The sequence below is a fragment of the Gossypium raimondii genome, chromosome 7 (assembly GCF_025698545.1).
Source record: "Gossypium raimondii isolate GPD5lz chromosome 7, ASM2569854v1, whole genome shotgun sequence".
NCBI classification, from domain to species: Eukaryota; Viridiplantae; Streptophyta; class Magnoliopsida; order Malvales; family Malvaceae; genus Gossypium; species Gossypium raimondii.
This window is the reverse complement of record NC_068571.1, coordinates 22596886-22611086: the sequence shown is the minus strand read 5'-3', so window position 1 is coordinate 22611086 and position 14201 is coordinate 22596886. Positions and strand designations below refer to the sequence as shown.

The 14201-nt window shown below is 34.0% G+C and overlaps 2 protein-coding genes across 3 annotated transcripts; one reads left to right on the top strand and one right to left on the bottom strand.

Moving 5' to 3' along the window:
- The first annotated feature begins 501 nt into the window (after positions 1-501).
- LOC105784663 (probable xyloglucan glycosyltransferase 6) lies at positions 502-6420 on the top strand. 2 transcript variants are annotated; one of them, XM_012610562.2, is made up of 6 exons: positions 502-1438; positions 1752-1890; positions 2011-2060; positions 3051-3341; positions 3424-3537; positions 5237-6420. In XM_012610562.2, the coding sequence occupies exons 1-6, from the start codon at positions 737-739 to the stop codon at positions 5876-5878; spliced, it is 1938 nt and encodes a 645-aa protein (XP_012466016.1). In that variant the 5' UTR covers positions 502-736; the 3' UTR covers positions 5879-6420. The 2 variants fall into 2 exon arrangements, with proteins under 2 accessions (XP_012466016.1, XP_012466014.1); XM_012610560.2 differs by having other exon boundaries at positions 1752-2060.
- Positions 6421-6995: 575 nt separating this feature from the next.
- On the bottom strand, positions 6996-9119 carry LOC105784664 (40S ribosomal protein S8). The gene is made up of 5 exons (XM_012610563.2): positions 8955-9119; positions 8762-8834; positions 7703-8033; positions 7380-7549; positions 6996-7287 (listed from the first exon to the last, which is right to left on the bottom strand). Exons 1-5 carry the CDS (start codon positions 8956-8958, stop codon positions 7206-7208), a joined length of 660 nt encoding a protein of 219 aa, XP_012466017.1. The 5' UTR covers positions 8959-9119; the 3' UTR covers positions 6996-7205.
- Positions 9120-14201: the final 5082 nt, after the last annotated feature.

Here is a 14201-nt window from a genome sequence, read left to right as displayed (position 1 = left end):
GTTATCATCAATATTAAAATAGTGTTGAATTAATTTGTAACACCAACTTAATTAACAATATTATTTATTTATATACATTTAATAGAAAATGTATTAAAGTGTGCATAATAAAATTAAAATGTATAAAAAATCAAAATAAAATTTTAGTTGAAAAGAAAATTTAATGTTTTACAATACAATTGGTGTGGTTTTAAATCTTTCAATATGTAATTTTTAATATATGAGCTTAAATAATTTATCTTATAATATAGTTTATTTTATAAAAATTACATTAATATATGAGCTTAAATAATAAAAATATAAGATATAATAGAAAAAAATCAAATCTATCTACTGTTAGAAGTGAAAAGTTTTTAATCATAATGGAGAAATTAACAGCAGAAAGCGACGCGCCATCACGTCATTATCTCACGATCGCCACTTCATCCCCGTGATTAGCGCGTGTAAGTCAGAAATCTGGATTTAAGTTATACAAAATCGCACATGGCCTGCTTCTTAACTACAACTCTCCATAATAAAAATAAAAATTTATACAATAATTTTGTTACACTCTTACTAAATTTAGCTTTCTTTTCCCTTCCTCTTCCTCCAAGCACAACAACAGCAAGGGAAAAAAACCAGAAGGAAAGGGAAAAGAAAAAAAAAATACAGTAAGATCTCCCTGTTTCTCGACGTTTAATTTATTCACGTTTATTTGTTTGTTTGTCAAAAAATATATATTGTAATTTGGTGATTTATGTCTCGAGAGCCGAATTATGAGTTTCAAGAATGGTGGAACAAGCAAAGGGAGAAGAACCACGACTTTTTCACCAATGATAGTAACAATGCTAACAAAGGATTCCTGACCGTCGAGATCAGGAGTCTCAATCCTGATCTGACGACCGAAAAAGATCGTTCCAGAAGCGCACGACAGCTATCCTGGATTTGTCTCTTGAGATTCCAGCAACTCGCTAACTCCCTCGCGTGGATCACAAACTCCTTCCTTCTCCTCCTCCGTACTGCCAACCGCCGAATCTCAGCTGCCGATTCCCCATCTGATTCCTCCGCTTCTAGGCTCTACCGTATAATTAAGTTCTTTCTGTTTCTCGTGGTCCTCTTACTTTGCGTCGAGTTAGTTGCCTATTTCAAGGGATGGCATTTCAGCCCCCCGTCGGCCGCGTCGGCAGAGGCGGCGGTCGAGCTTTTCTACGCCTTATGGCTCGAAATCCGAGCCGATTACTTGGCGCCGCCACTGCAGAGCTTGGCGAATGTGTGTATAGTGCTCTTCTTGATTCAGTCGATGGATCGTGTGCTGTTGATGCTAGGATGTCTGTGGATTAAAATTAGGAGAATCAAACCGACGGCAAGTATGGAGTATCCGATGGGGAGAGTAGAAACAGGGAATGTAGATGATTATCCCATGGTGTTAGTGCAAATTCCTATGTGCAATGAGAAGGAGGTAAGCAGATGTAGGTTTCACAAATTCCTAGCGAAAAATAAAATGTCACGTTTCTTTTTTTTGTCGGTTTGTGGCTCAAATTTACTAATTGTGTTCTACGCCTTCAGGGATGTACTATTTAGTTAAGCGAAGATTGAATAGTGAGTCTTATATCTTTCTCTTTGTTTGGTTGTTTAAACGTTTGTTCTTACTAACGTTTAGATTATAGTTAAAACCAACAGAAAGAGGGAAAAAGAAAATGCTCTAACATTGGATAGGTAGCGTAGCAGGATCTGGCTTATATTTACTGTCTATTCCCTTCTGGAGCGTGCAGGTTTACCAGCAATCTATCGCAGCAGTTTGTATTATGGACTGGCCAAAGGAGAGAATGCTGGTACAGGTTTTGGATGATTCTGATGAATTAGATGCTCAGAACCTTATCCAGGCAGAAGTACAGAAATGGCATCAAAAGGGTGTGCATATATTATATAGACATCGGCTTATTCGTTCTGGCTACAAGGCAGGAAACCTCAAATCTGCAATGAGCTGTGATTATATAAAAAATTATGAGTTTGTTGCAATTTTTGATGCAGATTTCCAGCCAGCACCAGATTTCTTGAAGAAAACCATTCCTCATTTCATGGTATCGTAACTGTTACAGCTCTATGGGTTTAAGAAAGTTTTCACTGTTCCGTTTTGTCTTTCAGTCTTTAGCCATTTCCTTTGAATATAATCTTGGTGTGCTGTGCAAGAAATCCCTTTCTTTTTGTCATTGGTTTGAGATAAAGCTAACCTGAACACGATTAGGATTGATGCAGAGAAGTGAGTAGTTACCATGGGTTCAAGATAAGAATCACCATAATGGTTAAAATTTAATAATGTTGCAGTTCTGTGGTTTACAGTTGTAAGCAATTCCCATTCTGTGGCCGATGTGGTCTTTGTTTACAGTCTGGTTATGTGGATAAATCTTGTTGGCAGATAACTGCTATTTTGTTACAAGAAAAATTAGTCTTCAACATTAACATGCATTCCAGTGATTTGGCACATATGATAACTTTAACCTTAATGAATATCAAACCCATGGTGATCCTTGTGTATGTATTTGTTTCTTTCATTGAATCAAACCAGTAAGGGCCCTGTCATAGATAACAATGTGGATGCTACTAGAGATCAAACAGGTTTCTAATCTTGCATTTTCACTTCTTCCTTGGGCCCAATTTAACTTTGATATTGATCTGCACTTTGGGGGGAATATGCAAAGATGAATTTAATTCTCTGTTGCTGTAAGAATTTTTCATGTTAGTACATGGATTTTAAAATGCTAAACATTCCTCAGCTGCTACTCTACTTATCATGGTAATTGGTAATGGTAATAGTAATAGTAGTAAATCTGTTATCACTTAATTGGTTGAGCAAGAACTAAACCTTCTTTTCCGACACAAGGAAGTTGACTGCTTGCCCCCAAAATAAGCTAATTGGATGATGTAACTTCAGTGTTTTAGGAATTTCTAATATGCATAGGTGCTGGTTGGTTTCTCTGTAAAAGACTTATATTTCCTTCTATTTTTCACTTTTGATTTGTTAATTTACCTATCATTTCTTCTGATCAGCATTTGTTTGTCTTTATTTCTAGGGAAATGATGACTTAGCATTAGTCCAAGCAAGGTGGGCATTTGTAAATAAGGATGAGAACTTGCTTACAAGATTGCAGAACATAAATTTATCGTTTCATTTTGAGGTTGAACAGCAGGTCAATGGTGTGTTTATTAACTTCTTTGGTTTCAATGGAACTGCTGGTGTGTGGAGAATTAAGGCCCTCGAGGACTGTGGTGGATGGTTGGAACGAACAACTGTTGAGGACATGGATATAGCTGTTCGAGCACACCTTTGTGGATGGAAGTTTGTATATCTGAATGACGTTAAGGTGTGTGACATCTGATCATATACAAATTTCCTTTCTCACTTGAGAGCGAAAGGAAAGTGATCTAACTTTTATCTCTCTGCAGTGCTACTGTGAACTTCCTGAGTCATATGAGGCATATAAGAAACAGCAGTACCGCTGGCATTCTGGTCCTATGCAGCTGTTCCGCTTGTGCTTTCTTGACATACTTCACTCAAAGGTACGGAAGCTTATTAAAACTATCTTTTAGGTAATCTTGAGAATGAACTTTATTCTCACGTGCAAGGGTTTTATGAAATGAGGTCTCTCAAATATCTGTTTGATTTTAACCAGAACATAGTGCAAGAATTTCCATCAAACCTTTCATTTCTCTCAGGGTTCAAAATATTTGCTGTCCTTGCTGTGCATTCTCTTGATTGTTTTCATCTTCTAAATCATGATTTCTAAGTTTTAGAAATAGTGCTGCATAAAAATATTATGTTCTTTGTTTAACACCTGGGTGGCTGTCCTCTTCTAAGATCAGCATTCAAACTTTATATTCTCTTTTGAAGTGTATAAGATCTCACTTCCAAACTGGAAGGTACTAGTGCCACATTCTTGATCCTTGTGTGGAAGCTGACTGCTATCTTCTTTAGAATACAAATTTTCTTTTTCTTGTCTTGTTCTTGTGAAGAGCTGTAGGCCTTACTAAATCTTAACGATTGGTCTGGTCCTCTTCTCCAAAAGTTGTTTTCCATTGGATTAATCTATATTTCAAAACCTGTGTAAATATCCCCTTTCTACTTTTATCATTGAAAACTTGTTTAGCTTTTCTTTATATTTCCCCCTAGCTAAATGTATATTGTTCTATTCCTGATGCCTTCGCATACGCTTCTCTGGTTGTCATATTTATTTTAGTGTCTAAAATAAATAAGAAAGTGTGGTTTCTTATTTAAGACATTAATTCTGTCAACTAAGCACGTTGATTTCAAATTTATAGCCGACACCTAGGTTCTCTGGTTCAAACCTTGGACAAACCCTTCCTCTCCCTTAGCTCTATGTAGCAATATGCTATGCTGAAGCCTGAAATGGAAGGATTGAAAACGGATGGAATGAACTACCTAAGTAGGAATTCTTGAACAGAAAACAAATTATTTTTAACAATATAAGTTGCCGGAAAAGCTAAATTAGGGTTTTGTCTTACTCTTCTTGGCTCTTCATCCCAGATAAGGAACTGATTGCTTTCATTTGTTACTTTGCTAGTCCCAATTGTTGTATCTTAACCTTATTATTTCTCAACTGTTATGGATTTAATAGGGGAGATCTGTGAATGTTTGTAGTCCTTTTAACAAACAGGACTTGGAATGACCGAACATTTAGTTGGAATGGAAGAGGGTCAATTTAAATTGGAAATCATGCCTCCTTTTGAAAGTCAAAATGGAATTTCAAAGAAAAAAAAAGAGGATAAAAGGGTATTAAGATAGACACAAAGCAACATGGGCTGCTTGTTTGTCATTACATCATCCAATAGTCCAAGCTTTAAACTGTGGGGTTGCTCATGATGTGGGTTGTTGAACTGTTCTTGGAAACGGGAAACAAAAGACCACCAGTGTAAGCTTTAACCCTTCAACTAGATTCTGAATGTTGCATATTTCTCAAACTGACCAATGTGTTAAATAAATTAAAGGCCCATTTTTTTCTCTTTATCTTTTCTTTTTCCCCCCTTCATTTTTGATTGGGGAAAGAGAGATTCACTCAGTTCTTCAAATATGGGGCAACACATGAACCTATCTTTGAGCTAAATGCTTAAGAATGGAACTCTTAACCAATTTTATTGTGGAATTTTTTGCTGTTATGGTAAAAGTTTCCTTACATCATTTAGTTATAACCCTGTGTTACCTTTTATAAGAATATTTAGGCAAGCTAAATTGATTTTTCAGGTGAATAAGGCCAAGAAAGCCAATTTGATTTTTCTGTTCTTCCTCCTAAGGAAGCTTATTCTGCCCTTCTACTCGTTCACCCTGTTCTGCATCATTCTCCCATTGACGATATTCCTGCCAGAAGCTGAGCTACCAGCTTGGGTAGTTTGCTATGTTCCTGGAATTATGTCTGTGTTGAATATCCTTCCAGCACCACGATCATTCCCTTTCATTGTCCCATACCTTCTATTTGAGAACACCATGTCAGTGACAAAGTTCAATGCGATGATATCTGGTCTGTTTCGGCTTGGAAATTCTTATGAGTGGATAGTAACGAAAAAGTTGGGCAGATCATCAGAGGCTGATCTTGTTGCCTTCGAGAACGAATCAGATTCTTCAGTAACTGAAACCACTAGTTTCCTCAGGTCATCCTCAGATTCTGGCTTTGAAGAGCTGAGCAAACTAGAAGTAACCTCCAGGAGAAGTGTGAAAACCAAAAGAAATCGTCTCTACAGGATGGAACTGACCCTTGCTTTTATCTTGCTGTCTGCTGCCGGGAGAAGCTTGTTGTCCGCCCAAGGTATTCACTTCTACTTCCTATTATTTCAAGGAATTAGTTTCCTTGTGGTTGGTCTTGATTTGATCGGAGAACAGGTGAGTTGACCGTAGGACACTATAGGTGCCATCTAGAGTCCGAAATGCAGGTCACATTGACCCAGCATCTTTAACCAATAACAGCAATTTTGGTGTTACTGGTTCTGGACTGAAGCAGTTCTCCATTGGTCATTCATTGTATGGTTGTCAAAATGCCAATTGTGAAGCCACGTGCCATTGGTTAAAATATAAAGTCTGTACCAAACAAAAAGGGATTTTTGAAGAAGATTAGGAAAAATAGTGGTTGGATGTTTGAAGCTGGAGTTAGAGTGGGAGGGTGATGGAATTATTTGTGTAAAGTACCACTGTACACTGCCAATTTTGATATTTCAAATTTGAGAAGCGAGGCAGGCAAGGCAAAGCAAGGTGTATCATTCTTTTTTTCTTTTCAATTTTATTGGACAGATTGATTGGTTGATTGATTTGTGTACGATTACATATATATGTCGGCTTTAAGAGGGGTCGATTCTTTCTTCTAAAGATCAGTATAATCTTGTCCAAACAAATGTGTAAATCTAAAGTCTTCTTAATCACAATCATTCTTTGTCACCTTTGTTACAGTATTTCACAAGTTTATTGTTAAATTAATTTGCTTTACAAAATTACAGGTTAAGAAAAGAATTTAACAAAATATATTAAAAAGAACACATGATAATTTTTAAAGTTGTGTATTAAAAAATAATATAAAACTAATATGAATTTTGTTCTTATGTGAAATAAGAACAATAAATTTTAATTAAAATATTATTTATTTTATTATAAAATTATGTTAATAATACTTTATTAAATAAAAATAATATTGTAATTTTAAGATATAATCTAAATCACTAATTAATAAATTATAAATTTTTAATTTAAATTAAAAAATCAAATATTATCTAAATATCAAATTTTACCGTTGCAAATGTATAACAATCACTTTTATAAAATTCAAAATTAGGTGAGGGTAATATTTTCACATAACTAGGATGGTAATAACACCAGATAATAGAAAATTGAGATTGAGCCTAGCCCAAACTAATAAGATCCATGAACGTGTCTAATCAAAACCAGGTCCGATCCATATAAATAGGCAATCGTATTCATTCATCCATACGCAACTTGGTGCAAAAATTCAATCGAATCCTGGAAAGGAGAAGCCGCATAGGGCAATAATTCTTTTTTCTTTAACTTTTGATTAAAATAACAGCACAATTTAACAAGGACTTGAACAAATGCCTAAAATGTTCACAATAAAAATGTACCATATCCTCAATTGTAGGAAAATAAAGAGAACAAAATTTAAAGGCAACAAAAACCACATTGATGAGAGAGTAGACCATTTGAAATACTGCATCTAAGCAGCTCCAGCGCCCTTGCCCTTCTTCCTTTGGATTTTCTTCATATAGAATTCTAGCTCTTTACCCTCCAATATGTATCTAATAATATATTAAATTGAATAACATTAGACATAACTGCATCAAAATGATAGAAAAAAACCTTATGAGCTTTATGATTCCCACAAACATACCCATCAGCTCTGCCACATTGACCTGGCCGGGAAGAAATGCATGCCAACAATCTACCAGAGCCAAATTGTTCTTCAATGTGAGCATCAAGTGTACGTTCCTTCTGGCGCTTCTCAAGCTTCCTTAGCACATGGTTACTCTTCTTAGTTTCCTCGGCAGCAACTTCTCCGTCCTACAGTTTATGATGTAGAATCAGTAACAATACTCAAAACCAACCACAAGAATTACATTGACTAAAGTTACCCATGCAGGGTTTAAACAGTTGGAACTTAAACTGCAACCAATAATTTTGAGAAGAAAAAGGAATCATTTGAAATCTTTCTACCTCAGTAGCTTCCTTCTTAGCTGCTGTCTTCTTCTTCCTCCCAATATCAACACCATAGTGTTGAAGGTACCATTGCTTAAAGGGAGCAGCATCCACTTGAACAATAGCACTCTTTACGAGGGTCTGTGTCCTGACAAGCTCATTGTTTGAGGCATTATATACCACATCAAGAATACGGGTCTTGCGGGTGACAGCTTCGCTACCCCATGAATAGTTGCCTGTATCCAATCTCAATGCCCTCCACTTCACATTGCCTCCTCTAACACGGATTCTCCTTACAGTCTTGTTGCTAGAGAGCTTAGTATTTGCTGGCTGACGACCAAGTTCATACCTTTCAAAAGCCGCCAAAAACATAAAAATTAGCAACTTAGATAAAAGCAAACCAACAAAATACAAACTGAATGAAACTATTCCCAAAAGAATTGAACCCTAATGCACTCCCCAACAAACTCAAACAACAGACCTCTCAGTTCCCCCTTCAAGAAAGAGGTCAAACATTAGACCCTCCATGATGACCATTGCAACACTCAACACACGCACATAAACCTTCCATGTATAAGCATATACCTGTATCAATTAGGAGTCCAACGTAACCTAAGGTCTATCTAATTACACCACACCCCTGAGAAAGGGCAAGCAACCCTTCCTAACACTATCATTTAGAAATAAATCTCATAAATTAGCTTATACAGCTCCTGAATGAAGATGCTCTTTACAGTTTCTAATAACGAACTGAACTTAAAGCTCACTCCATATTTCTTTTCTATACCCACTCAATCTATAATACCCATGATCAAAAGCTTTTGAATGACCCAATACCCAAAACTAAAACAAATCTAACTAATTCAGCATTCAATATCCATAAGAAAGACCATATATTCCATCCATCTTATCTCATTTGCATAAGGTTCAAGGAAAGGGTATTCTCATTGTAATTCATTTAGCAGATTAACTTTTAAAAAAACAAGAACAAAATAAAAAAACAAAAGAGAACAAATCGAGCAAAAACAAACGAAAATGTAAAAAAGGAAATGGGTAGAGAAGTTAAGAAGAAAATACTTTCGCTTCTTCCTCCAAGCCTTCTTCTTGCCACCAGTGGCACGCCTCTTGTGCATGGAATCCCTGGAAATACCTGAGTCAAAGATTGAAAAGAACCCATATTGAGGAGATGATAGTAAAGAGAAAATGAAGGTACAAGTTTTGAGAGTTAGGAAGTGAGAAAAGGAAGGAGGCAGGTAAAGATCGAAGTTACCCATGTTGGCTGAGCGGCGCAAAGAACTGTTTCAATTGCTCTCTTTCGTCTTACGCTCACAGCCACTGCACCAGCTAAAACCCTACCTCTGCCCGTTTATATGCTGCGTTTCCATAAGTTGTAATTAAATGGATTTATTGTTGTGTTCGGTCCGGTCCGGTCCTAGTCAATTTTTATTCTTTACAGGCAAAGGTTCTACTTCTAGTCAAATTTATGCATGTATCGTATCAAAATTATGATTTTCTTAGGCCAAATCACTGATATGGCTAAAAAGATACTGATATTAATTTATTTTAAAAAATCAAATAATGAATTTGAGCTCAATCTTTTAAATAAAAATAATTATTTTGAGAATCTTAATTTGATGATTTATATGAGACAAAATTCCGAGTTTCCTTTTTAAGTTTTAGTTAATTAATGAAAAATTTTAAATAGTGAAATGATTTACAATAAAGCATTTCTACTATTGGAGAGAATTCAATTAAAGCATTGTAAATAAGTGAATAGAACGTATGGGGAGAAGGTAAAAAAAATTGTAGCAAATTTTGTAACACTGAGCTCAACAAAAGGTAGTATTTTGTAAGGTGGAGAAAATGTAAGTATGACTTAAATCAGAATGAGTAAATGTAACACTCTTTACCCGATTCAACGACTAACACGTATAAGTGATGTCATGTTAACACTCTCTCTATTTTTCTAATTTTTTTTATAAAACATCAATTTCACAACTTAATAAAATATCTTAAAACAATTTTAAACATATGCAAAGCTTTCAACACATTTTTAAAATCTTTCCTAATTATTTGGACATGCCCAAAATATAAAACTAGGTTAGGAGCCTAAAATGATTAGAAACACAAGTTGTGCAAGTACAGTAGAGCAAAAGTCTCCATACTTGGGCTATAAGTCTTGAGATTTGGCCTATCTATTGTAATTTTTTAACTACTGGCTTGCAAGTACCTATACCAAACTCCAAAGTATCGATACATGGGTGCAGAGGACCTAAAATTAGTTTGAAAACACTTTATAACATCCCCAAACATCAAGAAATCATACCATTAAGTTCCAATTCATTTTGAAACATTATAAACACTAATTTGAACACAAACTCATTTTAAAAACACAGTCAAATTAAATCAACGCCACAACTCATCTTGAAAATGTTAAATGCATCATACATATAATGAAAACTTTTCAAAACTTACAAACTTAATATAAATACACTTAGTATATGTACATAATATTTTAAACTCTTTTAATAGGAATATAAAACTAAATTCTCTAAGTCTTTCAAACCTCACTCAGGAATGTGATCCTTCAAAGACATGATCTCTAGCTTCACAAAAAAAGGTCTTCCACCTACACATTTAAATCACTAGTGCGTTAAGCTCAAAAAACTTAGTGAGTACACTAAAATTTCCTACTTAACCATATCTCATATTAGTGGCAAGTCATTTTATGAATTATGGAGTTCAAATTCAATTTTGCTACTTACTAATGAGAATTTAGTCCCTTCACTTATTGATTCATTCACTAAGACTTAAGGAATACAAATATTGTTTCAATTAATTAACCACTTAACACACTTAAGGTGGTTACCATTTGTTAGTTGTTTACTCACATGTTAAGTATTCACTTAGATTACCAAATCATTAGTTTCATTATTCAGATTTTGCACATTTTCCACTAATGTTTACCAAGTTTCCCTTATCAAAAGGATTATAAATGTTATCACTTAAACTCTTTTCACTTGTTAATCACATGGTACTTAAACGTTAAGGTCATATTTCACTAATTTAACTTATTAATAACATCAACATTCACTCTTAGGTCCACTTATAATCAATTATTTACTTCATTCACTTTTAACCATGTCACTTGATCCATGCCCATTTTAACACACACTATGATTATAAGTCCAATTATCATTAATTATAAACACTTATCCCTTGGTAATCCTTAGTAAATTACACCCGTATACATAAGAGTCCATTCGAAAACCCTACATTAATTACATTAATAGTGCATCCCACCGAACATGCCAAAACACTTAGGGTCCCTACTATGCACTTATGTTGTATGCCATAAGACACATATTGTTGTCTTCACACTAAATGTTATTTTCTAACAAAAACACGCATACTAATTCCTATCGCATGCTAATTGTATCTGTAACACCCCTCACTTGTCCCAATATATGGTATGAATAAGAGATGCTACCGGAGCATATATGAAACGAAAACCTCGAAGTTGCTAAAAATTTCAAGCTTTAAACATTTTTATAAAATCATAAAATTTTAATTAAAACAATTTGAAGGATTTAGAAAGAATTTAAAATCTTTTAGTAGTATTTTAGGAAAGATTAGAGGTATTCAAGACTCAAAATGGCAAAATAGTGCAATGGAAACAAAGTGATGCAAAAATGTTGGAACAACGCATAAGGTTGTGATGTGGAATATTTGGTGTTGTGACTGACTTGTTGTTTTGGAAAATTTTCAATGTTAGAAGGATGATGTTGCAACATTGAAGGTGAATGTCGTGATATTGCAAAGACAAAGTCATGATGTCGTAGCAGGGTGACCCAAAAATGCTCCAAATTAAAATTCCAAATCACCTCCAAACATCCACAAACATACCGAAAAAAGATCAATGGATTTCAAATCATTATATTTCAATTTATGGACTCATTTAAACTAAAATACAAGGCACAAAACTGTAACGACTCGATAGTCACAGGTGTCGAAAAGTGTATTTCTGGGACTCCATTTTTGAAAAATGAACTTGTAAATATTTATTAAAAATATTTACGAAGTTGTGTAGTTAATTAGGTTTTGGTTAGGTGAATTTGCATGAAATATGAGTAATTAGGTATAAGGACTAAATTGCATAAAGGGTGAAAGTTGAATTATAAATTAAAGAATAATTGAATGGACTAAATAAGAAATTATTCCAATTGAATTAAATGAGGCGGCATAAGTGAAATTATTATAAAACTTTAAATAAAAATATATATAAATATTATAATATTTACTTAAGTATTAAGTATATATATTATATTATAATGATAAAAGAAAAGAAAAAGAAAAATGGAAACAGAGAAAGAGAAAGAAGAAAGGAGAAAGCAAGGCTTAGGGTTTTCAATTCTTCAAAGCTCAATTGCTAATATCGTACCGGAACCCTCGACTAAAAAGGGGAAAGATAAAGTCGATGAGGAATAGCTTGAAATTTTTGGTTTGTATTTCTATAATCCGAATTTAGTTGTTAATTGTTATAATTCAATTTAATGTATATGGTAAGTGTTGAGGTGAGAATTATTGTGTTTTGCAATTGAAATGGATTGATTTAGTATGTGATGAATTTATTGAATTTATATTGATTGAATTGGTATATATATATTGAATATATTGATTATTTGAATTGAAATGAATATTGGTTAATTTTGAAAAGTGAATTGGAACCCTATTAACTGTATCGGGCTGAGTCGAATATAGATGGCATGCCATAGGAATGGAAGAGTTCAGGGATTTGTTTGACTTCGAGTTGATGAGAAACCGGGTGTCAATTTACTACTTTGGATTAATTTGATGAGGCACTAGGTGCCAATTTATTTCGGTTTAGCCGATGAGACATTGGGTGTCAATTTATTACTTCGAATTATCTAATAAAGCACTGGGTGCCAAACTGGTGTGTTTTGGTTGGATCCGTGTATTCGTCCAAGTCTGAGTCATGTTAATAGGGGTAAATGAATAATAAAGTTTTATAATTGATATTGAAATGGCATGGTATGAGAAATGGAAGTGAAATAGTGAATTGAAAATAGAATGTGAAAGATGTTGCAAATATATGGAATATATGAGTTATATACTCATTAAATGAATATGGAATGGATAATGCAATTGTATAATGAAATGTGAAAAGCTATTTGTATAGCAAGTATGAAAATTGAAATATTTGTGAAACAATTGAAATATGACATGGTTGTTGTAATATTTAAATATTAATATGTGTTTATATTTCAATTGTATATTTGTAAATGCTTTTTTTTAAATATTCGGATTATAAAAATACCACTGAGTTTTTACTTAGCGTACAGTTTTGTTTTCCGTGCGCAGGTTAGGTACTTAATTTTGATTGCCAATTCAGCATCTAACTACACTCCCAAACTCAAACGTGCTGATGTTTTCCTTTTGTGTCGGCATGTACCTAGGGTGTCTAAATATTAATCATTTTATGGATTGAACGTAAATGAAATTATAAGTTTAATGTTTGTTGGCATATATCTATAAGCATGTGCTTGTGTTTGAAGCCTTAATATGGTATGTTAAATTAATGCTTAAGTGTTCATGATTTAGGTAAAAATTGATTGAATTTGGTATGTTTGAAATTTGGATTTGAATGGTACTTTGATGGTATGTTTTGATGATATAATTGTCGTACCATTGAGGGTACATTAGTTAGGCACCTAGGATGATTGTTTTGACATGTTTTGGATGTGTTCAATTGTGTTTGATTTAGTTAAACGAATGATTTTTTAGTTGTTTAGTGTGCAAGCTTGTAGGGAATGGTAAACTTGTTGTTAAAGGTACATTTTGAGTCCACACAACCAAACACACGGGCGTGTGATTGGACTGTGTGAGACACACGGCTTGACCACATGGGCATGTGAACCTTGTAGCTTTGCAAATTTTTAATATTTTTTGAAAATTTCTCTGAGTTTTCGAATTAGTCCTAATTTGTTTCTAACACGTATTTTGGGTCTCGAGGGCTCAAATAAGGGACATTATGTATGAATTTAATTGGTTTTTTACCTGAATATTATATAATATCAAAGTTTAAATTTATGTCTGTTTGATTGATAAGCTTTGGTAATGCTCTGAAACCCTATTCAAAAAGCGGATATGGGTTAGGGGTGTATCAATTTAATGGTATCAGAGCTTTGCAGGTTTAGCTGATTCTTGAACTAAATCAAGCTCAAAATTGAGTCTGGAGGTACATGCCATAATTGAGTCGAATTGAGTTAGGATTTGGATGCTGATATATTTGTTTTTATTTTATAGTTAAAAATGGCAAATGATTATAATGATTATGTTGATGATAAATGTTACGTTATATGTGTGTATATATGAGAGTCAAATTTTGAGGCTTTACGACCTTCACCCCCTCACCTGTACAGTCTTATACAACTGAATTTACAACATTTATATTTATTAAGCTTACAAGTGTGAAACTGAAGAGTTCAATAGCTGA

Excerpts from the sequence above, each read along its gene's own strand:
- LOC105784663 (XM_012610560.2), top strand. The coding sequence starts at position 737 with ATGTCTCGAGAGCCGAATTATGAGTTTCAAGAATGGTGGAACAAGCAA. Across the intron at positions 1,439-1,751 it reads CTATGTGCAATGAGAAGGAG|GTTTACCAGCAATCTATCGC; the intron begins GTAAGCAGATGT and ends TGGAGCGTGCAG. Across the intron at positions 3,342-3,423 it reads TATATCTGAATGACGTTAAG|TGCTACTGTGAACTTCCTGA; the intron begins GTGTGTGACATC and ends ATCTCTCTGCAG.
- LOC105784664 (XM_012610563.2), bottom strand. Across the intron at positions 7,550-7,702 it reads CTAAGAAGGAAGCTACTGAG|GACGGAGAAGTTGCTGCCGA; the intron begins GTAGAAAGATTT and ends CATAAACTGTAG. Across the intron at positions 7,288-7,379 it reads CAATGTGGCAGAGCTGATGG|ATACATATTGGAGGGTAAAG; the intron begins GTATGTTTGTGG and ends ATATATTATTAG.